Source organism: Oikopleura dioica, chromosome 2 (assembly GCF_907165135.1).
Source record: "Oikopleura dioica chromosome 2, OKI2018_I68_1.0, whole genome shotgun sequence".
Classification (NCBI taxonomy): domain Eukaryota; kingdom Metazoa; phylum Chordata; class Appendicularia; order Copelata; family Oikopleuridae; genus Oikopleura; species Oikopleura dioica.
In genome coordinates, this window is record NC_137292.1 from 11,166,408 (window position 1) to 11,191,461 (window position 25,054).

At 40.2% G+C, this 25,054-nt stretch overlaps 7 protein-coding genes across 7 annotated transcripts; 4 read left to right on the top strand and 3 right to left on the bottom strand.

Annotated features, from left to right (window-relative positions):
- Window positions 1-54: 54 nt before the first annotated feature.
- Window positions 55-8,946, bottom strand: LOC145698246 (potassium channel subfamily T member 2-like). Its single transcript, XM_081775448.1, has 17 exons — window positions 8,654-8,946; window positions 7,962-8,042; window positions 7,448-7,615; window positions 7,143-7,389; window positions 7,022-7,080; window positions 6,342-6,916; window positions 5,148-6,273; window positions 4,556-4,699; window positions 3,475-3,559; window positions 2,804-2,920; window positions 2,689-2,760; window positions 2,124-2,193; window positions 1,995-2,079; window positions 1,630-1,686; window positions 373-517; window positions 232-332; window positions 55-191 (listed from the first exon to the last, which is right to left on the bottom strand). Exons 1-17 carry the CDS (start codon window positions 8,887-8,889, stop codon window positions 119-121), a joined length of 3,441 nt encoding a protein of 1,146 aa, XP_081631574.1. The 5' UTR covers window positions 8,890-8,946; the 3' UTR covers window positions 55-118.
- Window positions 8,947-11,988: 3,042 nt separating this feature from the next.
- On the top strand, window positions 11,989-13,724 carry LOC145697375 (galactosylceramide sulfotransferase-like). The gene is made up of 6 exons (XM_081774568.1): window positions 11,989-12,157; window positions 12,226-12,470; window positions 12,513-12,772; window positions 12,816-13,055; window positions 13,099-13,355; window positions 13,397-13,724. Exons 1-6 carry the CDS (start codon window positions 11,993-11,995, stop codon window positions 13,664-13,666), a joined length of 1,437 nt encoding a protein of 478 aa, XP_081630694.1. The 5' UTR covers window positions 11,989-11,992; the 3' UTR covers window positions 13,667-13,724.
- A 512-nt stretch (window positions 13,725-14,236) lies between these two features.
- Window positions 14,237-20,029, top strand: LOC145698248 (uncharacterized). The gene is made up of 8 exons (XM_081775449.1): window positions 14,237-14,290; window positions 14,366-14,420; window positions 14,578-14,667; window positions 16,544-16,820; window positions 16,863-19,101; window positions 19,158-19,361; window positions 19,407-19,591; window positions 19,631-20,029. The coding sequence occupies exons 1-8, from the start codon at window positions 14,237-14,239 to the stop codon at window positions 19,971-19,973; spliced, it is 3,447 nt and encodes a 1,148-aa protein (XP_081631575.1). The 3' UTR covers window positions 19,974-20,029.
- On the bottom strand, window positions 14,684-15,687 carry LOC145699970 (uncharacterized). The gene is made up of 2 exons (XM_081777240.1): window positions 15,095-15,687; window positions 14,684-15,045 (listed from the first exon to the last, which is right to left on the bottom strand). The coding sequence occupies exons 1-2, from the start codon at window positions 15,644-15,646 to the stop codon at window positions 14,734-14,736; spliced, it is 864 nt and encodes a 287-aa protein (XP_081633366.1). The 5' UTR covers window positions 15,647-15,687; the 3' UTR covers window positions 14,684-14,733.
- Window positions 20,030-20,041: 12 nt separating the features above from the next.
- LOC145698249 (angiopoietin-2-like) lies at window positions 20,042-20,837 on the bottom strand. The gene is made up of 4 exons (XM_081775450.1): window positions 20,702-20,837; window positions 20,481-20,656; window positions 20,372-20,424; window positions 20,042-20,323 (listed from the first exon to the last, which is right to left on the bottom strand). The coding sequence occupies exons 2-4, from the start codon at window positions 20,623-20,625 to the stop codon at window positions 20,042-20,044; spliced, it is 480 nt and encodes a 159-aa protein (XP_081631576.1). The 5' UTR covers window positions 20,626-20,656; window positions 20,702-20,837.
- Window positions 20,838-22,497: 1,660 nt separating this feature from the next.
- Window positions 22,498-23,446, top strand: LOC145698250 (chymotrypsinogen A-like; the record flags this gene model as incomplete). Its single annotated transcript, XM_081775451.1, has 1 exon — window positions 22,498-23,446. A coding segment is annotated over one exon (900 nt), but the record flags the coding sequence as incomplete, so codon positions are not given.
- Window positions 23,447-23,676: 230 nt separating this feature from the next.
- LOC145698251 (uncharacterized) lies at window positions 23,677-24,248 on the top strand. Its single transcript, XM_081775453.1, has 2 exons — window positions 23,677-23,892; window positions 23,937-24,248. The coding sequence occupies exons 1-2, from the start codon at window positions 23,680-23,682 to the stop codon at window positions 24,246-24,248; spliced, it is 525 nt and encodes a 174-aa protein (XP_081631579.1). The 5' UTR covers window positions 23,677-23,679.
- The last annotated feature ends 806 nt before the right edge of the window (window positions 24,249-25,054 follow it).

Consider the following 25,054-nt stretch of genomic DNA (forward strand, 5'->3'; position numbering starts at 1 on the left):
TCTATTAAACTTTCTTATCTTCTAAAGAAGTGCTCTATAATTTTGAAATCTTGATAATGATTGTATTTAAGGTTTTTGAACATTCTGGACTTTCAAGGCAGTGAAGGCGAAAATTGATTCAGGATGATTTTTCAGAATGCGTCGCGAGGACGTCAGCTTCGATCTTCTGATTGATAGGCTTTATGGTGTATCTGAAATGCATGTGATAATGTCTACGATTGAGCAAGTTACATGATATCTCCAACGATCAAAGGCAAGTTTGGTTCAGGGTTGATAATAACGAAGCCGCGTCCAGAGTTGGCGGAATTTTGCTTCCCTTGTCTGTATGTCGCCTAAAACGATGAGTATTTGAAAATGATGCGGATTACTTACTTCTTCCATTTTCTCAGAAGGCACTTTCAGATATTTGGTTCGCTGTTCTATGAGATTATTCAGCTGATCTCGCTCTGTTCTGAGCCTCAAAGGTTCATTGTGAGAATTGAGCATATCTCCAGCTCCTTCCAAAGTATCAAGAGATCTAAAATTTGATTTATGTGAAGCTAACTACAATCAACTGTTCAATGCTATTAACGGTAAAAATTATTTATAAAAATTATCTTGCGTGTTTCGTTCAATAACGAAAGACTACGGTGAAAAATGGAAATCGAAAAATTGAAGAGTTCATGACGATGCCACGGGGCGTTATCTTTATCTAACTCAATTTGTCTATGATCGAAAAATCTCAATGGTTTGGCCTGGGCATTTGAGAAAAAAAACGGACGCGGTCGAAATCGGCCGAGGCGAAATTCAATTTGACAAACTCGATCCGCCGCGTTGCTCTTGGTGACATAACGGAGCCCCATTAGCATCCGATACATGCTAGCCTTGGTAATAGCCGTAATCGAACAGAAACCAAAAATCGACCTCATCGTGGTTGAAAGACGTTCAAAATCTCTCGAGTCAATATGGCAATGCCTTTCTTTGAATTGAAAAAATATCACCAGTGGACTTTTGGATTTCTTCATGGTAGAAAACATATTCTAAAGAAGCTGTGAAAATATGTGTTTAGCACGTTCCTTCCGCGATCTAGGAATATCTCGCAGCTAAAAATGCTCTAATTAGCTTCAAGCAGGAGGTCTATTTTTTCGAATTGCGGCTGTGGGTGCGAATTTCGCGGTCCCCGCTCAAATTGTGGAATTTTGCGCTGTGGCTTCAGCAACTACCGGAGCCCTGGTGCCTCCTACTGTAGCTCTGAAATACTTCTCGATTAATTCACGATCAAGATATCTGAATTTTCGACCGGGGAAGTTTTCCTGATCGAATTTTAGAGCTGAAGAAAGAAAGCTACTATGATGATCTTATCCAAAAGCCCAATGAACTCTTTTAAAATTTCATTTCCGAGACTGGTTCTTAAAGCTGCATTTAGTAATATATTAAAAAATGCAAATTGTGGAGACAAGGCGACAGGCCTGCGAGGCCGCCCTGCGTCTCGGCGTGAAAAATTGCCGAATAATTCGAAAAAGTAAAAAAGCCCGGTTCGAGTTGCCTCTGTCGCCAATTTGTAGACACTAATTAGCTTCCTATGCTAATTGATTAATTAGCTTTCTTTTAATTAATTAGAGCAAGAAAGGGTGAGAGATTGATGCTTACCGCCTAAATTTATTCCGAATTGACAAGCCAGCGTCAATTATCCGCGCAGAAAATCGTCTACAATTTTTTAAATGTCAAAGAAATCATCATTTAAAACTTGATTCGCATGATTAGGATGATACTTATCAAAATGCTTGATATTTTTTTTGTTAAATTAAAGAACATATCGAAATTGCGCATATGTATTTGTGTGACCTTGAAAAATTGCATAGGGATTGCTCGATTCCATATGCTCACGTGCTGATGCAAACGTTAACAAGTTAAAAAACCGCAGGCCTAGCAATCATAAAAATATCCATGGATATTCAGCAAAGTTAACATTGTTTTCATGCGTTACGAAGATCTTAGAATAGAACATTAAATACCTGTCCGAATTCGTTTTATGAACTCCAGAGCTTCTTGAGAAATCGGTCCGCTTCTCGTTGCGATAGATTCCAAGTGGAATCTCTCCTGGGGATTTTTTCATGAATGTTGGGGAAACGGAATGATCGTACCTGTGAACTGTGTGAGAATCTTGAACAATTGACTGTAATTAAGGCTCGCTTCTCGCTCCGTTACGGTTACCTAAGATTTGAAAATGTTAGTGTCGTTTGTTGCTAAAACATGCATTGAACATTTCGCTTCACTTTTATATATTGTATGTGTATTGTTTTCGATGACAAAATATGCCGACTTTGATCGATTTTTCTCATTTGCGGGATGAAAAGAAATGGAATTTAGGGACTCTTTCTTTGTGGAATTTTATATATTTGTGCGACTACTTCTGAAATAAAAAGGCCTCGTCTTTACGTGAGTCTGCGATGGTTCCTGAGATACCACTGGCTTCCCAGTCGGTTAACCAGTTGGTTAACCAGCAGTGGCCGTCGCGAAACCAAAAGCAAAGCCGCGTAACAACAGGCGCCCCATAGGCCAACATAATTGTGGCCGCAATTTTCACCCAAAGTTTCATGCTAAGCGGCCACAGTTGTTCACGTTTGTGGCTGAAAAACCTGAGACGTCTTTCCGATTCAACAGATTTTATCGTGAAAGATGATAAGAGGCTAAACAAAGGAAACTTACAGTGCCCATGAAGCCACTGCCAGGCTCAAATTGAAGACCGAGAAGGAGACGTAGAAGTTTTGGAAGGTAAGGCTATAGAAAAATTTAGTCAGCGACCATTTAGGATTAGTTTTACCTTTGTGAACGATTGGTAAAGAAGAGCGTCAAGCATTGAGCTACAGAAAGCCCGTCCGGATGCGAATGGCCCACGGAAAAGATAGGACAGCTCGTTCGTCCCCTGGACTGCATCCTCCTTAAAAGACATTTCGTTGGAAACTGTTTCAGAAACCGTGACAGTTCCACCCTGTTTCTCGATTCGTTGTAACTTATTCACCCTTAGAAAGAAAACTCACTTTCCATTTGAGCCGGCTATTCTCAATAAACTAGTCATCGAATACTATAAATGCCAAATTTATCAGTAATCAGAGTCGTTTCTCAAAAATATCGTCTGAATGCGTTGTTTGGCTATTTTGCCTTTGTCTAGCGGATGAAAATGCTGCTCAACCACGAGCAGCGACCGCGAACTCAACCGCGGTCTTTACCCGGATAATCCCGACGGACAGTCACTTTTAGCCGAAGAAAACAAAAAGCCAGCCGCCCGGCTACTGCCAGAAAACCGACGACGAAACCGCGCAAATGGATTGCGGCCTCCTTTTAGCCAGTACCCAGGCCCAGCCAGTGGTCAGCGAGCAACGCGCTGCAGACGGAAAATTCACTGAAGGGCGAGAACGAATAAGCTCATTTATTTGAGCGAGAAAATTGGGTTTATAATTTTCTAAACGGTTTCCAACTTCGAAAGCAGTTTACCTTTTCGGTTTGTAGGGAAAAGTTCATGAATCGCATGTTGGACGCGTAGCTCAGCTCCAGAGAAACATTCACAGCGGGAAACAATCTAAAAAAGCAAGTCAATGAGGTCTACTGTCGAAACAGTTTCTTGCTAGAAACATTTTAATCAAACCAGCTGTAGAGCAAAGCACGATAAAAGTGTTGGGAAAAGCGGTGCCGAGTGAATCTCCAGTGCTACCGCGATACACCTCCAGAGACAGGTGGTGCCGTGTATCCGCGGTGCCAATTACTCTGTTAATTCGGACCTATCTGAGCAGATAGGGAGCCGCAATTTTCAAAAAAAAACTTTCTACGACGCGCTCACGAGAAACCTGCCTATTGGCTTTAATGATAAGCTACGGTAAAAACTACTGAAGAAGTAAATTCCATTCGAGTTACTATCTTTATCATCTTACAATAACAGTTTTTATCTCCATTTTTTGCGCGACCGGCTGGTCGGCGCCTCCGACAAAATTCAAGATAATCTCGTTGTGGTCAAAGATTTAATTCCAGACATCGCATACTACATGCATATTGTACATATTTGCCGCATAGTTTCCTTATATATAAATTTCATCGCGGCCTGGTGTTCTAGCGGAAAACATAAATTTTGCGGTGGCTACCTTATTGCGAATTTACGATTATGTCTTTCTGTCAAACGCAATTATCCTTTTGTTTACAAATCTGGATAAAAAAAAAGACCAGCAAAAATAATTTCCGCAAGTAGCTATTAAACTAATGAATTTAAAAGGTACATAAAACAAGCTTTATGGAGCATTTATATTTTTAGTGGCTTTGTTCCGGCAATTGAGCGGCTAAAATAATCTGGCTAATATTTTCGGGCGTAAAATTTTTAGAAATTTGAAAAACCACAATTTTTGCGCGGTGTAAGCTGCTCTAATCCGGCCACTGATCCAATTTGGGCACACACGGGCAACTTCCGCAGACAATGCCACTTCAAAGTGCGAGACCTTAATTTGGCACTGGCAGAAACACAAAAAGGGCGCAAGAGGAAATTGAATCTTGCGAATTCAATTTAGATCATTTCTTCGTCATTTCTTACCGGCAAATGGTTTCAGTGGCGATGAGTTGCTTTGAATCGGCCATGTGTTCCTCGGCCATGTAGTTGAGATCGGTAGACGGGTCCCTGTTCAGAATGATAACAGAATGTGCCCACAAGATACCACTTTTCAACAAGTCGTCGACGCTAGAATTTTTTTTAATCAAAACGATCAAAAGATAGGCACAAGAAAATCTGTTTTCCCACAAAAGGCCATTCCCACGTTCCTTTCTCATCATCAGGTGTCCTTTTTTGGACATGTTGGGATGTTGTTGGTGGTGGTGTTGGTTGGCCTGGGAAGAGGACGGCTGATCAAAGATTTTTCTTTGGCGTTGTACAACAACGCGCCCGCAAGATGACATTTGGCGCCTGAACGATCATTCTGACTGAACGCGATCCAGCCACGAGCTCGTGCCTCACCACCGACCACCACCACAACCAAGGCTCGCCTTCAAAGTCAACTACCGCAGTGGGAGCAATGCCAGAGCAATTTGCCCATTTACGCGAATAATGGATAGTAAAGTTTAGATCCTTACATCAACAAGCTTTCAAAATTGCGACGCAGAGTAATTCTACACAGGCTAGGCATTTATACCTGGTACATGAGCCTTCTTGATAGTACACAAGGGGGAACCAACTGATGCAGTCCAAGAAACTCTGAGAAGGCGGCTCCTCCAAAAGCAAAACAATTGGCCTTAGCTCATCAACACTTCTGTAGTAAGCTCTCAGCGGGATAATGAAATTATAGAGCGCCATTTGAGCCTCTTCAGCTGAAACGATTATGTGACTTGCAGGCCATGTCTTTTCCCAAACATTTCCAAGTAGCATTTCTTCAACAGAAGCGGGTTCTTTTCTGATGTAACACAATGTAGGAGTGATGTAGCCAAGGTATGGCGTGCACGGGGGAAAATCGTGTTTGCATTCTCCGAGAAGATCAGACTTTGAATTGTCGATTTTTTCTGTCCATTCCGACATGTTTTGCTGGAAAGCTTTTGGACCATCCGCATCTGGTGAAATCTTCGTGTTTCGAGGACTTTGAAAACCCATTTTAGTTGTATTGATCTCTCCTAGATCATCCAAATTGTCGTCAATGAAAGCACTGTCGCCCTCGTCTGTAAGACATACGTAATAAAGTCGATCTTCCGGTCCTAGATAGAAGCCCTGGCCCGGATTAAGCTTCAGTTTTCCATCTCGTTCTACGGCAATAAGGATTGCGCCAGTTTTACGATGGACGACGCATGAGGCTTGTGGAAAGCTGTAGCCAATGTAGCTATTGAAAAACTTCGATTCAGAAGCAATTACGTCGTAGATTTCCATTCCCGCAGATCGATTTAGATGCACTTTCCAATCTCCGTGGATGTCGTCGTCGAGGCCTTTCGTCGTGTGGATTAGGAGAGTGATAAACGTGCTCATTCCAGGGATGTCGCAATTCAAAGCGAGCAGAGCGTACTTCATTTCATCGTCGCACAAGCAATTGTCTGCAAAACCAAGATAGAAAGTGCTCTCAGAACGCAAGCATTGAACAAAAAGCTTTGTTGAAGGAGCAAAATCCTTGATTGCCATAGATCGTAGAACTGTGTGCTCGTCAGTCTCAGCTCGAGACAAAATTCCACCTCTTCGAGTTCTATCAGTGCAGATAAAAACAGCAAGTGCATCGTTTAGTTTTGCTCTGAGGAGATCATCGGAACGATACGTTGAACCAATAATCAGCGTTACTCTTGGTAAGGGGATCAAAAAATTCGTACTCTTCCTTGATTTCAATTATTTAAACTTTGAATCCCTTGACTAGAATTCCAAAGAGGTGCCTGTAAGAATCTCTTAACAGACGCATCTGGCTCTTTTGCACAAAACAACACAACAGAGTAGTTTTCAGCGTGCTCGTCAACTTCGTAGAACTCGTGGAGGAAAACAACAACATCGTCGTATTGAAGATCTGTGGTACAAAGAACAACATGTTTTCGTGACTCTCTGTATTCCACCAGCCTTTGTTGTTCGAGATAAATAACCGCAATCTGCTCCACGTGGATAGGGATAATTACGAGAGCAAGAAAGATCATCAGAATAACGATCAATTTCGATGGCCAGATCTTCGGAGACACATCCCCGTATCCAACTGTTGAAAAAGTCACGACGACGAACCAAAAAGTATCCAACAAGTTCAGATCATTCGCTCCAGCTCGTTCGAAGTGGTTTACAAATCCAAGGCACGTGACGAAGATGCATAGAACAGACATAACGAGCTGAACGATCTTGTAAAATATAGTAGAATGACTTCTTCTTGAATCTCGCTGCATGAAATTGACTGTTTCGTTGACAAGTGTTCGACCAAGCCAAATGTGGAGGAATGTGGGAACAAAGGCAACTCTTTTTATAAGGATATAAATTACTTCAAAAATAACACGTTATAGCACATCGGTCTGATCTCCATTTAACAATTCAAGCTAAAAAAGTCTTACGACCAAGAAACACCTGAAAGATTGACTTTTATCCTCCGATGAAACTGGGCCATAAATTTCGTTTTCAGTAAACTTTTGACAATAGTCTATCGCACCGTGAAACTTAAACGTAAGTTTCTTTTTGAGTAATTTACGTCCACATTCCTAAGATAATAAAGCATCGACGATAGAACCAGCGGCAAAGAAATAATACACTCCAAAAGCAAAGTCAGGCTCAAGAATGCGGACGTATTAAATCCGTTGTTGAGGATGGAAATCATTATCGAGTAGACTAAGGTCATGTAGGTGAATATCACCTCCAAGATCCAAATTGAATATGGTCGGCAGACGAGGAAAATTGGAGCCCATTGGATGTCGAATGTTTCATGACCTGATCGAGACCTTAAAATTGGCGGTTGAATTGGAGGCAAACAAATAACCCTAGAAAGGCAGTACTTACTGATCAGGTTTCTTCAATTCCACTTTACATGTTGAGTTTTCATTATAATTCGGCTCCCATACGCTTTTGCAACAATACGCATCGTCTATCGTGTCAAGGCCAGCTCGAATGAAATAGACCAGAACCAGTATTACCCTGACACAGAGCATAAACAGCCGGATCGTTGCACTAATAAATTTTGAATTAAGTCGAAGGAGATAATGTATGCGTCAATGATTAAACGACTAGGTTCATTTTAGAGGTTGTACTACAACCGTTGTTAGCTTATTTTTGCTTTTATAATTTAAAAAAGCCCTTACGCATTATCAAAGCTGAAAAGTTGATTCAAAGGTGGTAGTAAAAATTTAAAAGTACTCGATTTATTATAGAGTGCAATATAATCTGGCGTTGCACGCGTCGTCTCTCGCATCTTCAAATTTTGAAATAGAAGCGGAAGTAAACTATCAATAGATTCAGCTTGTTCACTAGTCATAAAATTTCATAAGATATGAAAACATCTGAATTTTCTGTGTACCTGGTCGCGGTATTTTTGAAGAAAAATCGATGGATCCGTTCGCCGAAACTTTCATCGCTGACGTAGTACTGTAGTTTCACCCTGAAAGAATTTTTTATTCAATCTTCAGCTGAGACTCAGCTCAATAAGCCAGTTATCAAGAGTTATTATCCGTATTTATTTGCAATGTTATTATCTGTAATTTATAGCGAGCTCTGTAAAATTATAATTACAACTCTTATTGATTTGCCAATCGATTTTCAAATGAAACAAAGCGAACTTTACTACTGTAATTACGACTCGTTGAAGGCCGAAACGAAGTCCGTATAGCTCACGAATGAAATTGAGTCTCTAATCGGCATTTTCACCGGAGGAAAATAAATATCGCTTTCACTTGCTTGTTTCTCGTAACCAGCATTGCTGCATTTTTTATGAACAAGTCACGAGGGACATTATGTTTGCTTCTAATTTTTCAAATTATTTCTCGAGCCTTCTCTGTGATAATACTGAACTTAAAAGATACTCGTACTATTTCAAGTGATACTTTTAATAAATAATTCGATCAGCTATGGAAATCTCTCGACTCAATCTCATACATGTTAAATTTCTAATGAAAGCGAAAAGCTACACTCATTCAACTCTTTTTTATTCTTTCTGTAATCTTATTACGATTGTCTGTTAATTAGATCTGTTATCATTGATCCATGTCTTACGATGTTATGTCCGTATCAGTCTCTTCATAGTCGGAAAATTTGGGACTTCCTTGGGCCCAGTAAACTCCCTCGTGCGAGTGCTTATCAAACAGTAATTTTTGACTAATACCAGTCTTTTTTCGACAAATAGACTTGAATCTTTTTAGCTTATGAGTTTCGTTGAAAACTTGTATAGTTTCTACACCATCAGGGCTTTTGAGGGTAAACTGACATTGCCTGTTTCTCCCCATATTCATTGTTTATCTACCCTCCTTGATCTATGGCTAGGTTTTCTGGAATTTCTCTTAGAAAGATTCTTCATATTTGATCAAATAAAATAAGGACATTTAGAAAAAGTGCAAGAATTAAATGCGGTTTAACAAAAAAGGCTCACTCCTTCGCTGTCTCAAACGAGTATTTTCAATATTCACGAGGACTTGATATTAGACGAGGGCCTTTGACGTGAGGACAACGAAGCTTTTTTCCAAACACTACTTCTTCTCCTTTGAGGAACGACGCGTTTAGGTGAGTTCTGGAAGTTGGATGGCGTGACGCCAAAGAAGGACTTCTGGCTCGGGCTTTCCGATCTGGAGCGGACGTTTGCTGCCTGTAGCCGGTTTCAAGTTTGGTGTATATTCATGTCGTTATTAAAAATTCAAAGCAACCTTGCTTTATTGTTAGGCAAAGTAATCGAGGCACAAGAATAATGAATCTTTTTCTAAAGAATTTCATTTTTTAAAGACCTTCGAATCCAAGGATTCGATCTCTTGATGTCATTAACAATCAATAAATCGTAGTCAAATTTTGCAAAAAAATCCTAATAAACAAATAGATATTAACTAAAATAACCAAAAAGATTAGAATGAACCTTCAAAGAAGTGTTATTGCTGGAAGTTCCAGCCTGGAACCATGTCTGAGTTTGCTTTTTGCGAATAAGATTTGCATGTTCATTCTGCAGAGAGCATGAATCTTTGATAAGATCAACACTCGCTAACGTCATTTAAAAGGAGAGCTTTACTGTGTCAACCTTTACTGAGTGATTCTCTGGACTCTTGCTTCTTTCTCGTTGTTGATTTTTCCGTGCTTTTCTGGAGAAATCAGTTTTTAGGACTGGAATCATTTTCTCTGTTTTGAATTTTTATCGCTTCATTTTCTGTTTTTTTATTTTACATTTTGTAATCTTTCTTCTTTTCTTTGTTTAAGATTGACTCAAAATGGGAGTACCTTGGCCTATCGGTGGTCTATCTGAAGTGGCCTGGTCTAGAAAGCAATATAGTTGTTGTTCTTTCGCAACAAACCCAGGTAATAAAGAAAGTGATCTTACGGAGCTATCAAGTTCTTCATGGCAAGCTAAATCAACAACGGGCCCTCGGTCATAAATCCTAAAGATCACATAAAACTTGAAAATGATCCGTTATATGTCTCTCTTTCAATTTCTACTTCCAAGCCCGAAAAATGCTATTCGAAAAAGCCTCTTCTTTCAGTGCTAATTCAAGACAATAGTGACTCTACTAGTCAAAGCCTTTCAGATCCTCCGTCAATCCTTGTCATAAAAATCCATCTCTTGAAAATAATAGAACATTTGGGAAAAATAAAGCTGAACCACTGAAGGCTTAAAACTTTATGTCCTTTGGTCAGAAAGTAATTTATTCAGGTATTCAGCCGCTGACTGACTTGGATTCTCGATTTTTTTCCATAAATAACTAATGACATGTTACCATGGTAGTAACTACTTTCTCTTCTCATACGTTGCGTGGCTCGGGGAGATTATGTTTTGAATTTAAAATGACCAACCAGTAGTCATGAGATTGGATGAACTCTGTGAAGCAAAATAACCCTTTTCTCTCGAGAAAGTTCAGATTCTCTTTTGAACTGGTAATTTATATTCATGAATGTCTGTTGATTTAGTCTGTAGACTTACTCTCTACTGTCGTTCCACTCAATCGTATCCCAAAAGGGCTTTGAAGTTGATGTTGCGAGAGACGGCCGCTCTGCCTTAGATACAGTTATATTCTGCGTTATTTCATTGGAAAGATCAATTAAATTAAATTTAGTAAAAAATACTTTACTACTAATCGGAGTTATCATTCGTCATGAGTGTCACCATGGGGTTTCGGACCCAATGCTTTCCTACATCATAAATCAGTTAAAATGATCACCTTTTTGAAAAACAAGTTATCCTAATGTATTCGCGCAAAGGTACTCTTTGACGTTAATTTTCTTACTTTAGCTGTCTTATTTTTCTGCATTATTTCTCTTTCAAATAAATCTAAGAGCATAAAGAAGGATGAGGTGCTAAAACTTGACATTTTCACGTCACCGTCAAATACCACGTCAAATGCATTTTTAATTCGAATATAAATAATTCCAGTTTCATAAACATTATCGTCATACAGACTTGGTAAATCCCCATTCCATTTTACCTGTTTATATAAAACCTCCAGGTCGATTTTCGACATTCGTATTTTTCTCTGCTTTTGGCTCAGCAAAAAGGGGATCAAATCCAATGGGGCGATAAACCCACTTATCCCTCTCCTCGATTTTGGGACTAGACTTTCACTTCACTGAGATTCTCTTATCGCTGGACAAACTTGTATTGATTGGAGAACTCGTCGACTTGCACGGCGAGAATCGCATTAAATTAGCGGAAAATAAAACACAATTACCACCGTTGGGAAAAATTAGATATCTTCAAACTCAAGTGTTTTTTGAGTCCTAAATGCCCTTTGGAAACAATTCAGCGGATCGACGAGCGGGTCAATAAATAGTTTTTCATTTTTAAACGTTTCGAACTCATACTGCACCAAACAACTCATCTCAAAGGATAATTCAATTGGCTGCATCATTAAAATTGCATCAACTTTATATTCTATTTTTCGACGTTTTAAACTTTAAACTTACTTAAATCTGCCTGAATCGCTTTTTATTGCCACTTTCGGGGTCAATTTTTTCGTGTGAAGTCTCATTCTACCTCGATTATCTATTACTTCGCATTATTTTTCAAAAATATGACCAACTGGGGTCTCATTAAACATTCTTTTATCGCGCTTTCTTTTTTCGCTAATTTGCAGTTTTTCGCCATAGAAACATGAAAACAATTACGGGAAACAGAACTAAGAAACAATACTTGAAAATTGTCAACAGCCGACTCGGTTTTCTTCTTTTCATTTTATGCAATAATCATCTGCAAGTTACTACTAGATTAACGTTAGTGCAAGTCCTTATCATTAAATCCCTAAAGAGCGATAAGCTTTTGATGAACGAATAAAACGCAAGAATTTAGCGAAGGTCAGCAGCGAAATCCCCCGCGGCGAGGTGCTTGCGTACACCCGGCGCCCACTCCATTATTTCTCCATATTTATGGTGTCAAGAGCAAAAAGCGAAAGAGATAGAAAAGAAATGCTGCGGAATTTGCGATCGTACCTCTTGGTCGCTCTTCTGATAGCGCTGTACGCGCTCAGCAAATTTACGAAGATCACAGATGGACTGGAAAAATACTACGAAATGGCCGAGGAGGCGGAAAAAGTAATGAAGCCTTGAGTTAGAGAAATTCTTATTCGCGCTTTTTGGACACAGTTAACTTGAAAATTTAGAACGCAAATAAAGCAGAATATATCCCTGAACCCAATCATCCCAAATCAAGTCATCACGGAGGATCCCACAAGCACGGATCTTCCAGTAGCCCTGGAGTGGCAGATCCGTACGACTTTTCAAAAAGCAAATGGCTCCCGTCAAAGACAAACTGTGCTGCTCCTCCAACGGGGATGATCTTTTTGAAAAAGCACAAAACGGCTTCTACAACTTTTAGACACATGTTGACAAAATATGCGCGATTCAAGTAATTTTCTTCCTCCACGCTTTTTATTAATTTGGTTTATAGAGGTCTTCCATCAGTGGGAGAGCCGCAGTTAATCGGCCCGCAAGGAGGGTGCTACCCAGCCCGTTTTGACGAACGATGCTGGCCAGCAACCGGGCACATGTCTCCAATCGTTGCCTTGACCTACCATTTTCGCTGGAACATGGACCTCTTTGAGGAAAAATTTCTAACATCCGGAGTTGCCTCAGTAACAACCATTCGCGATCCAGAAACCACCTTCAGAAGTGTTTATAACTACTACTACTTGAATCACGCTGGAAAAGGTTAATTTATCGTCCTTCTAAAAAAAATAAACATTTAGTTTAGTTTCAAAATGCGACATGCCCTGTTGGGGCGAGCCCTTCCGATCGTTCAATAATGGCCGCGAGGACCTTCCAGTCGGCGAATTTCTCGACAATCTCCCAAAGCTTTTCAATGCCTCCGAAACACGGAATTTCAGAAGCAAGAACTATCAGGCTTTTGAAATGGGAATGGATCACTTGAACGATAACACAGCCTATATTTTGAGAAATCTGAAGCGCCTTGATCAGCATAACTTTGATTTCGGTAAGCCAATCTTTTAACAAAGCATATATCAAGCTGTTTTTAGTCGTACTCACGGAATACTACTACGAAAGCTTAGTATTGCTTGCCAAGCTCTTTTGCCTCCCTTACGAGGTTCTGTACGAGCCGCAGTTGAACAAGCGCGAGTACGAAATTGAGCCCTTGACTCCTACTCAGAAGAAGAACTTCGAAACTTACTTCAAAGCTGATATCATGCTCTACGACTATTTCAACAAATCGCTTCATCATAAAATTGAAGATTATGGCCGAGAAAAATTTCATCAAGAAGTTGAGAAGCTCAAGGTAAGCAAATCGTAAAAGAACACGAAAATTAATCATTTCAGGCTGTTTATGAAAAATGTGAGGAAGATGTCAAACACTGCTTATGGAAGAAAGCACCAAGGATGAACCCTGAAGATCTCAAGATCACTGCAGTACCAGGCGAAAAAATGAAGGTGCAGGACTTCATCGACCTCATGGACGAAAACTTCGGATGGTGCTCGAACCCATTTAATCCATACACTCAGCTAAAACTTTGGCAAAAAACGGGAAAGATGACGTACGGGGACGAGTGCAATTACAAACAAGACATTTTGAATAACTTCGAATTGTGAAACTTGTACATTTTTAGGCCATACACTTTTGTACTATGCTAATTATTGAAACTGCCGAACTTCATTTTATATATCGTTATCTTAATAAATATTTACAAATTATTATGTTTTTTTGATATCTTTGTCATAAACAGAATTAAGCATTACTTAGATTTGTTTCTGTTAGAGAAATAAATTATATATTTTTTATGGAATGTTTTACCTGATACTTTTGATTGTTTGAATTGACTACAAAATGTTGAGAACTTGTTCCGAGTGAAAATTTTCCCAGGAATCATCTTATTTTCCCGCTATCATAGCAACAAACGATACCGGAAGTTGACCTTTCTGTCGTTATTGTTGGCACTCGTCTCAGTAATCGCGCACATTTTTCAAATATTTGTGCGTTTTTATAAGCACTTCAGCAGATTTTCACAAAAAAGCTTCTTTTCAAACTTCGATTTCTGGATTCTATTCAATCAAATCCGCACTTTGAGCGTTTTCAAGAGGAGAAATAGAGCACTGAAGTTTGTTCAAAAAGGGAAGGGATTCTACCAGCGAAGTTTCTAGAACAAATCTTTGACGGGTAAAATGTTGACTTTGAAAAATCAGTTTTACGATACACCAGCTGCAGGATGGCTAAGGGTCCTTAATTTTTATCATAAAATAAATTCTATAATAAATAAAATTTGCCGTCCTAATTTCTATGCGTTAATTAAGGAAAAATCAGAAGATGATGTGAGGCATTCTTCTTCACTAGAACTAGTGAATGAAGGTCGGGATTGATGCTTGAGCAAATAGACAAGTAGCAAATCTCACACAAATATTCGTAATTTTACATCCGTTTACGATCGCATGATAAATTCTCCTCTTCGAAAGACCATCTTGTGCAAATAGTTTTTAATTCATTATTTTCGAATCCCTGACATCAGAGACCGAAGAAGAGTCGAATATCGAGAATCCGTCCACTGCGCTGGAATCGTCGCAAATCGAGTTGGACTTGGAAAATCTTGAGAGTCAAGAAAGGAATGGTTAGAAAGATAGATTATATTTATTGATGATTTTTTGTGAACAGAGGGGAGAATTATTTATGCACAGTTCATCTTTTTAAGCTTGTTAACGAAGAAACTGTGCTTCATTCTTGCAACTAGTTTTTCCATTTTAGCTGGAGCAAGTTTCGGCTGTCTTTTCGGATCCCAACTGTCCATGCAGACAAAAGAGTTTTGGTAGGAAGAAAGGGAGTTGAAAAAGGTTTCCAATCTGTGACATTCGTCTGAGGACGCAGTGTCAGGAGGGGTGAAGTCTTCTTCGTTGCCAGTGCCGGCCCAGTTGGTACAGCTGGATGCAGCACGAGATCGGAGAGTGAAGAATCGCATGAACGCTTCCTGCAGCTTGTTTGCCTATAAAACAGGTCACTCAGGAGTTTAGATACTTTTTTAATTGTCAAACCTTGTTGCCTCGTTTAATCAGAGAGAGCTGATGATGACCATCAAAGACATCGCTTTTAATCAGTTTGAAGGCATCCTCGATTTCGGTCCATGCAGATTCGTATCGGGGCGTAGCCAAAGCTTCAAAAGAAGCTCCAAAGCCTCCGCCAACGACTTGATTTTCATCGGACTTGAAGACGACGGTGAGCTTGTTGTAAGTGGACACAACTGGAGCTTTGTTGCCAGTCCCACAATACGTAGCAGCAAGCTTTCCTCCATCGAGTCCATCGTAGACTAAGGCGACATCGTGAGAGCATTTGCCATCGATGGATTCGTCTTCAAGAAAAAAATTGGAAAAGGAAACCTGGATTTTGTATCCTGTTGGAGCCGAAACGGAAACTCGTAGATACTGATCTTTCTCGTATTTTCCGTCGACTTTTGGGACCTCCCAGTTCCAGGTCAAGGTGTTCTCTGAAAGCTCTTTGCTAAAGGTGTTCGATGGATCCTCTAGCCAAACTTTCTCGTCGACCTCATTCGCATAAGCTAAAGCGGCAAAAGCGTAAGGAAGCTTCATTCTCTTTGTCTTCTCTTTTTATAGAAATATGAGATTATGGCTTATCATACAAAGTGCTCCTTTTTATAGCGGATTCTAGTGGTGGTGCGGTAGTTAATTTTCTGCATCGGCCATAAACACCACCGCTTACTTCTAGCGGATCCGGAGATTTATTTGATGCTAGGAATAACACACGGCTTTGAACATGGTTAGAGAAAACTGTTCATTCAAAAACCCTTAGCTATGGCTTGGTTTGTTGACTTATGTTTTGTGATGTTCAGATCTTAGCGGATTTGACCCTCAAACTTTGATGGAGCTTTAATGGTTCCGGATAAGTAAAAGTTTTAAGCACAGCATATATTTTTTTTATGAAAATATAATAAAAGAGCTAAAAATCTTGCAAAGAAAACTCAAGGCCACATTTTTGAAAATCAACCTCATTCATTTCTCTCCCGTTATTACCGATTTATGGCTGAAATTATGCTATGTTTAAATTTTTACCCCAGAATCTTAGCTTTTAGTTTTCGGAATTTATACGCAGAGCATACTAGGTATGTTTGGTCTTAACTTCGGAATGTTGACTAACACCAATGGTGTCCTTAAATATCCTTATTCCTTATCATCATTATCGTCCTTTTCGATTTACTTGAACGTATTTACAAAATATGACCAACACGAGAATTTTTCGTCCGAACAAGACCTTTTGTTATTTTAAACAATTAAATTAATTGCTGGAACAAGCCGTTTATCTCTCAATATTATGGTAAGTTTTGAATGAATACAATTTTCTGCTCTCAGAGCACTTGATCTAGTTTTCAAACTCTCTTTCGAAGATGCTTGTTTTCATAAAAATAGCCCCGTTAAATTAAATTCGAAATAATTGCCTTCGCATTTGAATGATGTTTTCTAACCACGTTTAAAGCTTGGTAGTGGCACGAAGTCCGGAGAATACTTCGCCTACTGCTGCGCCTAGTACTGCAGGTAGCGACTGTGGATCAAACAGCGATAGCAAAAGCGAAAACGACGACTTTTCGGAAGAAGACGGCGACGATTTCACGTTCAAGCCGAGACAAGTCAAAAAGGTGAACTTCGCTGAGCGAAGAGTTTCTATCGATTCCGGAGCTGGTTCTCGAGTTTCTGTTCTTTCATACGACGAGGATGAACTCAAGGATGACATTGCTCCATTAGGCCAAAGGTAATCGGCAAAAAACTCGTTAAAATACGAAATAACTTTAAGACATGTGAGGAATCGCCGAAACACGCTATTTCCCATCAACAATTTCAAACCGTTGGTCCAGCCTGCTGAATCTCCGTCAGATCGGGAAGACGAAAGAAGTCCATCTCCACAAACTCTTGATAACATCCCCCTCAGATCAAGAAGACCATCCGTATCAGAAACAGGGGCGTTTTCTCCCCGAAGAACATCTCTTCTTCCCGGTCAAGAAGGAGGATTACTCGGCGGCCCGAATCTTCAACGAAGAGGAACAATTGTCCAAGAAGGCGGTCTTCTAGGAGTCAATCAAAGAAGAAGGCCAACCCTTGTTCAAGATGATCTGATGCAAGGAAATCTTAATCAAAGAAGAGGAACAATTCTTCACGAGGGCGGCATGGATATGCCAAGTATTTTCATGGAGCGTCGCGGAACCATTTTAGAAACGGGCAATAATCTTCCTATGCGAACCTCTTTACGACGCGAAACAACTTGCGACGGGAAAATCGATCGAAGTGTATCCACAGTTGGGGATATGGGAAGTTTGATGACGCTTTTCGGAAAACGTTCGAATGGATCTATTCGAAACAGCAGAAAGTCGTCGAAAAAATCTATCATTCCCAGATTCGTGGACAATGACCCAACGAAGCTCTCTGACAACTGCATTTTCGAAATCAATCCGCCAGATGTTGCTTTTCTGATCGAGAAAATAAGCGAAAATAAAGAAACTCTCGCGGAAGACGAAGATGAAAAGGCGGATTTCGACACTTTGACTCGCTTGGTGAAGGAGATTCTGGACGAGACGATGCAAGAGCGCGAGGTTTTCGAAGAAGAATTCATCAAATATCATGTCGCAAAGAAACGTCTCGTCGAGTTCCCCAAAAATTTCAGGACTGAGGTCAATCGACAGGCGGAGACAGCGCGAGAACAGAACTTCAATATTATCAGAAATCTGAGAAAGCAGCGAAAGAATATTGAGCATGATCTCGAACAATTCGAAAATGAGGGAAGAAGTCTTACCGCCGAGAATAAGGACGAGATCGATCATAAAGAACTCTCGGACAAGCTCATGGGCGAGTTGGTGAATGGACTCAACGAGCGAATGAGTCAAAAAGCACAGAACCAGATTCAATTAAACAAGACTCTCGAAGAAATCCAGAAGATCAACGTCGAAATAGATCTTCAACCTGGAAAGCTGGAAGATTTAGAAACCAATATCGGCGGGGAAATCACGGAGCTCAAGATGAAGACTGAAATTGCGCTCCATCACAGTCAAATAACTGCTGAAAGCAATGAAAAGATCAAAGACGAGCTTGTTGATATGAAAGCAGAGTCCGAAGACCTGAGACGTTGCACCAAAGAAAAAGAAACAGTTATCAGCAAGTTGAAAACCGTAGAATCGCGAGTCAAAAAAGTCTGCGCTGAAGCTGCTGCTCACGGACGGATTGTTGATGAAAAGGAAAGCATTCTCAACACGGCTCTAGCTCGTCATGAAAAAGCCCGACAATTGGACATTGACACAAAAGACCAGCAAGAGCAACTGAAAGTCGAGTGGAAAAATAAGGGCGAAGAGAAACGTGTTGAGTTAGCAGCAGTTAATGAAGAAGTCGAAGTCGCTAGAGCAAAATCAGAAGAGTTAGGAGAAGAAACTTCCGTTCTACAAGACGCTATAAGTGAAATTGAATCATGCAAAAAACTTGAAGGAAGCGAGCTCGAGCATATGTCAACTACAATTAACGAAGTGAACAAGAAAGTCCACACGCTTTTGGAACAGAACGCTTCGTCCAATGATAAAATTGAAAAAATCAAAGATGACACCGAAGGTGAGCAAAAACGGCTAAATGAGGAACTCGAGAAGGCGGTGAACCTTGCTGTTGAAGCTAAAGCTGCCGCTGTAAAAACTGCTGCCACGTACAATGCGCTCAATGAAGAACTCAATGATTTGCGACGAAAACTTACAAAATACAATCAAGAATCAAGTGACATCACCAAAGATCTGGAAGAAAAGCAAGCAAAAATAAGCAACTCTCTTTCAAGCTCGAAATGGCAGCTTGAGCAAGCGAAAACGAACTTGTCCGAAAGCCGCCAAACGCTCGCGATGAATATCAAGAACTTCAATGATTCAGAAAAGCAGCTAAAGGAGGACATCGAAAGATGGTGCAAGAACTTGGCAGATATGATCGAGAAAATAAAGGGCTTGCGTGAAACTTTGGCAGAGCGCACGCCACCTTATGAGCAGTGGAAAATTGATCATAATGATAATGAGGTAATTTGAAAAAGAAATCATGGAAGACACAGCATTCTTATTAACACACATTCTAGGAAGCTGCTCAGCACTGTACAGATCAACTCAAGCAAGCTCAAAACAAAGAAAAACAAGAAATTGCTCGAATCAAGAATAGAGAGAAAAATGTTCAAGATGTCATTGCTGCTTTCAAATCTAAAAAAGCAGAAAAAGCGCAAGTCAGACGAGAAACAATTGCGAAAATGGCTGATTTATCTGCGAAGATCACTTTTCTTGACAAGGTAATTTTTTATTATTTTAGAACCCATTTAGCTAATTAAATTTAGACAAACTATGAGCTGTTGGTAGAAAAGGAGCAATATGAAGAAGAAAACAACCGAATAAAAGTCATTCGTGATCGCATGCGAAATCATATTGAAGAAATGAGAAAAGCAGACAGACAAACTGGCGTCAGAATCATTCAAATCCATTATGAAATTGAAAACATGAGGAAAAACCTTCAAGATTATCGGTAAATAAGAACAACTTAGCTTACGCTTACTTTCTTTAGTGTGTCCTGGGAAATCTTTTCAAAGAAATCCGCTGCTGAAGGTGCTCGAATTCTAGCATCATTAGAAACATTCGAAAAAGAAACAAACGATCGTACTGCTGTCCTGAATCTTGTCCATAAGCACATGACGACGATCGAAGAGAGTCTTGATATCGAAAATCCGATTGTGGATCTATCCGACTGTCAGCCTAAAATCAAGAAGAAAACACTCACAGAAGCGGAAAAACGAAAGTTACGAAAAGTAGCGATGGCAAAAATCGAAGATGCCGCCATGCAAAACATTCATAAACTTCGAAAAACTAATACTGCTCCGAAACGAGGAGTTAAACTTGTGCCACTGTAGCTGTTTTCCTTGTCCTGCCGAACTTGATATTTTTGATAAATATAATCGCATTTAATTTTTCTAAAGCTTTATTCGTCTTCATTTTCTAAGCAGGCGTAGTACTTATCCTCTGCAGGTGCAATAAACATCTTCGTTTTATCTAGACGATTGAAAGATCTTTTTGGGTGCAACCAGAATGCCCCCTTTCCGCTTTTAGGCTTCCACAGTCCATTGAGGTTTACGCTGGTACAGTCGTTAAACCACCAGCCTGATTTCTGGGAGAGCGCGCAGTTGGTTGAGGATTTATCATTGTCGCGGTCGGGAGCGGAAAATTTGGCGCCAAGAAGATCGTTTTTACGTTTGTTCTTGCCCTAGCAAATAGAAATTTCTTAAACGAATGACATGATTAGGGAACATACGTTTCCTCCTCGAAAGGCGTTAGGTAGTTTTGTCATATAATTATTCCAGCCTTCTAAAAGTAAAGATTAACGCCACTTCTTCCTTAATTTTAGTTCGTTTTAGACATACCAATTCTAAGTATCTTGTAATCGCTTTTTGAGTTGTCAAACTGGAATTTGTCGTAGCAAACGTATTCGTGTGGATTTGGCCCTTTCTGAATGAAGGCGCAGATTTTCGATCCTTTTGTGTTGTGGCTTCTTTGAATCCAGTACATGTATTCCAACCCGAGCCAATATTCATCTTTGCTAACAAATTTTCATAAAATATCAATTTTGATAAAATCTTGATACCAGTTCTTTTCTTCTGATCCGGGCTGGGCCTTCAAGCATCCGAACCCCCTTCTGTATTCTTCGTACTTTCTGTTAAAATTTTCCTCTCCGTTGTAGCGATTTTGAATTACTGTCCATCCTTGCTGTGTGTCAAAGATGCACTATCTTCGGGATAATCAAATTTAGCGAAAATGAAACAGATTTCCGGACTCCTAGATATCATTTGATATTCCGTCTCTCGACTTTTCTCTTGGGAAGCCAATGTCTGGGTTTTATATTATAAAATCCATTGTCTGCTGTCTCACACTTCGCCGCATGCTTTAGGAATATATCATGGCATGTTCGAGGAATCTCTAAAAAATCAAGTGATGCAAATTCTATCAGGGAATATCGTCAAGTACCGTCGGCAAAAGAAGTAGTCAGGAAAATGGCGAGTTTCATCCTTTCTCTCCTTCCTAAAGCTAGCCCATCAACATGAGCGGTCTGAGACATTCCAGACATATTTTTGATTTCCAAGATCAATGTTAAACAAATACAAAATTGTAGACGCCAATAAAAAGTAGAATTGATTTCACTGGAAATCCTAACAACCCACTTCCTTCTGGTAACTCTGGTTCAATAACAACTGAGAATATCTCAAATCTGAATTGACGATTTCTGTGTCCGATATTCTAAGCAGTACCGAAATAACAAAAAACCTGGTTCAAAGATAGAGCGAAACAGCCGCAATCAGATTATTTTTCCGCTCTAAAAGCAGCCCTTGATACCCAATCTTATCAAAATAATGAACCTGCATCGGTCGCTTACGAACCGTAAACAACTTCGTATTTAACCCGCCTCGCGAAAAACAGGATCAGTCAGAAATGATTTTCTTAAATTTCATTTTGCCAATTTTACATGCACATGTCCTAGAGACGCCTGAAATAACAGCGGCTTTTTCGAAAAGCATCGATGGAATCTTAGTCGAAACAAACGAGGCCTCACTTTGGAGAATCGAAACTGGAGAGACAAATTTTTTGCTTTTTGATATCTTCCCTCCATGCGAATCACCCGTCATTATCTACAAAATTGGAACCTTGCCGTTAGAAAGAATCTGCAACGATGGAACCGATCAGCTGCCAATTCATCTTCCTACAGAACAAGAAGATCTCTTCGTCAAATACACCGGCTCTGAAGATATCGCGTTCAGAATCTGCCACTCACAAAATTGCGGCTCCGACGAGCAGGACAACCAAATCGATGATGTCCAATCTGTGTCGCTTTGCTCCTCTCCTACTTGCACCACCCAATACTTTCAGTACTTCAGTTACTGCTCGAGATATTGCGCTGCTCCTAAAAGGATTTGGTGCAATAATGCCTGGAGATATAGCTACGCTTGCAAAAGATGGCTTTTCTGCGCTGGAAGGTGGATTCATGACACTTCCTGTCCGCAAATCACTCCAACGACTACAAAAGCTACAACAACCACTACAACTGTTAAACCCACTGCACCGAACGTATCCAGATGGCATCTTTGTAGCACAGGATATTACTATGGCCCCAGCTGCCCAGAGGACGCAGCAGAAACAGCAACTCCAACGACTGTAACGAAAACAACTAAACGAACAACAACCACAAGAAGACCAACAACAACAACGACAACTTTAAAACCAACAACCAGGCCTTCGATCATATATTGCAATGGTATCCCGTTCCGAGGAACTCAGTGTCCAGGAGCTCGACCAACGATGTCCATCCCAACAACTACCGAGAGTCAGGAAAAAGTCAAAAATCTTTGACCCACTAAATTTTCATTTATTCGATCTTTATGACATTTTTTTGATTTAAAAAAGGCTGACTCGCAAACACTTGAATGTGGCTTCTCCGCTTTTTCCACCCGGCTGATCACTGACCGAGAACATTCGAGCGACACAAATGAAGACGTCGAAATTGTCGTTACCGGTCAAACATTCGCCAACGACACTCGAGAATTGACCGGTTCACTCGTCGACCTGTCAACTCCGTCGGCCAATGTCAGTGCCACAAACGTCATTAACGGCGGCTTTACTGTCACGCAAGAGGGCAAATATCCTTGGCTGGTTTCCATTCGAACTAAACGCGGATTTCATTTTTGCGGAGGAGCGATTCTCAACAAGCACTGGATTCTAACTGCTGCTCACTGCAAAATCAAGAAATCTGATAAACTGGTATTCGCAACATTGAAACGGAAAGGAACGTCAGGAGCAACAATTCGAGGCGTTGGACAGGTAAAAACTCATCCAAAAGCTAAGCAAACGAGATACAACACTTGGAAATACGACTTCGAACTTGTTCGACTTGATCAAGCCATTGAATTCACCGACTACATCCGTCCAATTTGCCTGCCAACGCAATATACTCCTGGCCAAAACTGCGTCGTCTCCGGATGGGGCAGAATAAGTTCTACTCCAGTCAAATATCACGATTACCTCCAAGAAGCAGAAATTTCGACGAACAGAAAAAGAGAATGCGGAGCTTACTCCCCACTTATCGACGAATCGAGTTTTTGCGCAGAAGGTCGCGCTTCTGCATGCAACGGTGATTCAGGCGGCCCTTTGGTCTGCGAGGACAGTTCTGGACGTGCATTTGTCACTGGTGTGGCTTCCTGGGCAAGTACCTCTTGTGATGTTGCAAAGCCAAGCGGTTTTGGAGACGTGGCTGCAGTGCGAAGCTGGATCGATGGAATCATATCTATGTAATTTATTTATCTGTCAAAGAAACATTGAAAAAAATATAAAATCAATTAAAATAAAATTTTGAATCACAAGACGGAGTATGATATTTAATATCACGTTGATGATGTCGAAATATAAAAAACATGCATCCCTGGTCATCAAAGTGAATTTAGAAGCAACTCGTTTAGATTAAATTCGTTTACAAATTTGGCGCCACCGTGTAAAAATTACTTGCGGTAAGCGTGGCGCTCATAAATTTAAACGCTGTGCTGGTAGAATATTTCTAGAGGGGATTTCCAATAAAAAATGCGAATTTTTATAACCGCTCTGTGTTTCTATAGCAATGTCTGGGGAGAGATTTTAGAGTTGGAAGAAGGCAGAAGAACAGGAATTGTAGATGGGCGCTATAATGGGACTGGTTTCTCACAAGCAGACGCTGGTCTTGGTCATTTCCTTTCCTCAAAAGCAGCTACTCTCAGTATCGAATCGATCAATAATGAACATAGATTCACGCTTGAGGTACAGTCAATTTAAAGTCAGCCGATTTAGGTTGATCATTTTAGATTGATTTCACCGTCCATAATGCTCCTCCAAATCCGAACTGGCATGAAGGCAAATCATATGATCAATTCGAACTGCGCTCTACTGCCGAATACGAAGCAATTCTGCAATTCATTCTTTTGGAGCTCTCTTCATATCTTGGTGTCACTAGCTCAGAGCTTAACTCAGCTGTAATTAAAACCGAGCTCGACATTAATTTGCCAGGAACGATGTACAAAGCCGTTGATGAGTTGCGTCTAAACTTGGAGAACTTGAATCTCCCGCTTTCAGGAAATGATTTTCAACTCAAATTTGTCTCAATCTCAAGTCTATAATGACCAACGTCAAAATCAAATATAAGATCCTTACTCTTCGTACCAACCCTTCGATATTTCCTTTCACGAAAATGCAGTTTCTTTAACAATCGAAACGAACGTCCAAATGACCCTAGATCAATATGCTCTGACTGGATCAACCACAGAGGACGAAATATTATTACGACACGTCGCATTAGAGAAGCTTTACCAAATATTCTCAGGCATGTTATGCTGTTTTTATCCAAGTTGCCGGCTCGCTAATACCAAAATATTTACCTGCTCATTTTATCCTTGTTAGTTACTTCTTTTTAGAATCCCCAATTCGTGCGCTTGGAAATATTATTTTACATATAATTACAATCCGACCACTACAACGACGCAAGAGGGAGACAAGTACCATACCTGGTATATATGAAGTGGAACTTACGGTGGTATACGAGTCAATCCAGTACGCCGAGGATAATATCACAGATATTGTGCTAGAGGTCTTAGAGAATTCCGGCTACACATTTGATATCCAGGAACTGTTCGAAATTATCGGGTTTTCTTTTTTAGAAAGTATTCTTTTTAACAATGCGAAAGACCACCGAAACCGCAAAAATGGACCCTTGCCTTCTCGTCACTTGCCCCAACGCAGACTGGACCTGCTCTGAAGGAGCATGCATTCGCCAAAATTTCACCGTCGAATGCTCTGGGCAGGGCGCAAAGCTTCAAATGCGCTACGGCCATATGTTCGATCGAACTGATTATTTGCCAACGCCTTTTGATTTTTCAAATTCAATTCTTTTCAATGATCAAGTGATTGAAGCTCAGGCTTCTGAGTC

Coding starts and splice junctions, on each gene's coding strand:
- LOC145698248 (XM_081775449.1), top strand. CDS start 14,237: ATGTTGACTTTGAAAAATCAGTTTTACGATACACCAGCTGCAGGATGG. Junction 19,362..19,406: donor AGATCACTTTTCTTGACAAG/GTAATTTTTTAT, acceptor AATTAAATTTAG/ACAAACTATGAGCTGTTGGT. Junction 19,592..19,630: donor AAAAACCTTCAAGATTATCG/GTAAATAAGAAC, acceptor TACTTTCTTTAG/TGTGTCCTGGGAAATCTTTT.
- LOC145697375 (XM_081774568.1), top strand. CDS start 11,993: ATGGTGTCAAGAGCAAAAAGCGAAAGAGATAGAAAAGAAATGCTGCGG. Junction 12,471..12,512: donor ACAAAATATGCGCGATTCAA/GTAATTTTCTTC, acceptor TTTGGTTTATAG/AGGTCTTCCATCAGTGGGAG. Junction 12,773..12,815: donor CTTGAATCACGCTGGAAAAG/GTTAATTTATCG, acceptor CATTTAGTTTAG/TTTCAAAATGCGACATGCCC.
- LOC145698246 (XM_081775448.1), bottom strand. CDS start 8,889: ATGAATATGGGGAGAAACAGGCAATGTCAGTTTACCCTCAAAAGCCCT. Junction 6,917..7,021: donor GATAAAAGTCAATCTTTCAG/GTGTTTCTTGGT, acceptor CCTTATAAAAAG/AGTTGCCTTTGTTCCCACAT. Junction 3,560..4,555: donor GCCACTGAAACCATTTGCCG/GTAAGAAATGAC, acceptor TTGCTTTTTTAG/ATTGTTTCCCGCTGTGAATG.
- LOC145698251 (XM_081775453.1), top strand. CDS start 23,680: ATGCGAATTTTTATAACCGCTCTGTGTTTCTATAGCAATGTCTGGGGA. Junction 23,893..23,936: donor AACATAGATTCACGCTTGAG/GTACAGTCAATT, acceptor TGATCATTTTAG/ATTGATTTCACCGTCCATAA.
- LOC145698249 (XM_081775450.1), bottom strand. CDS start 20,625: ATGTACTGGATTCAAAGAAGCCACAACACAAAAGGATCGAAAATCTGC. Junction 20,425..20,480: donor TTACAAGATACTTAGAATTG/GTATGTCTAAAA, acceptor CTTTACTTTTAG/AAGGCTGGAATAATTATATG. Junction 20,324..20,371: donor ACGCCTTTCGAGGAGGAAAC/GTATGTTCCCTA, acceptor TCTATTTGCTAG/GGCAAGAACAAACGTAAAAA.
- LOC145699970 (XM_081777240.1), bottom strand. CDS start 15,646: ATGAAGCTTCCTTACGCTTTTGCCGCTTTAGCTTATGCGAATGAGGTC. Junction 15,046..15,094: donor TGATTAAACGAGGCAACAAG/GTTTGACAATTA, acceptor CCTGTTTTATAG/GCAAACAAGCTGCAGGAAGC.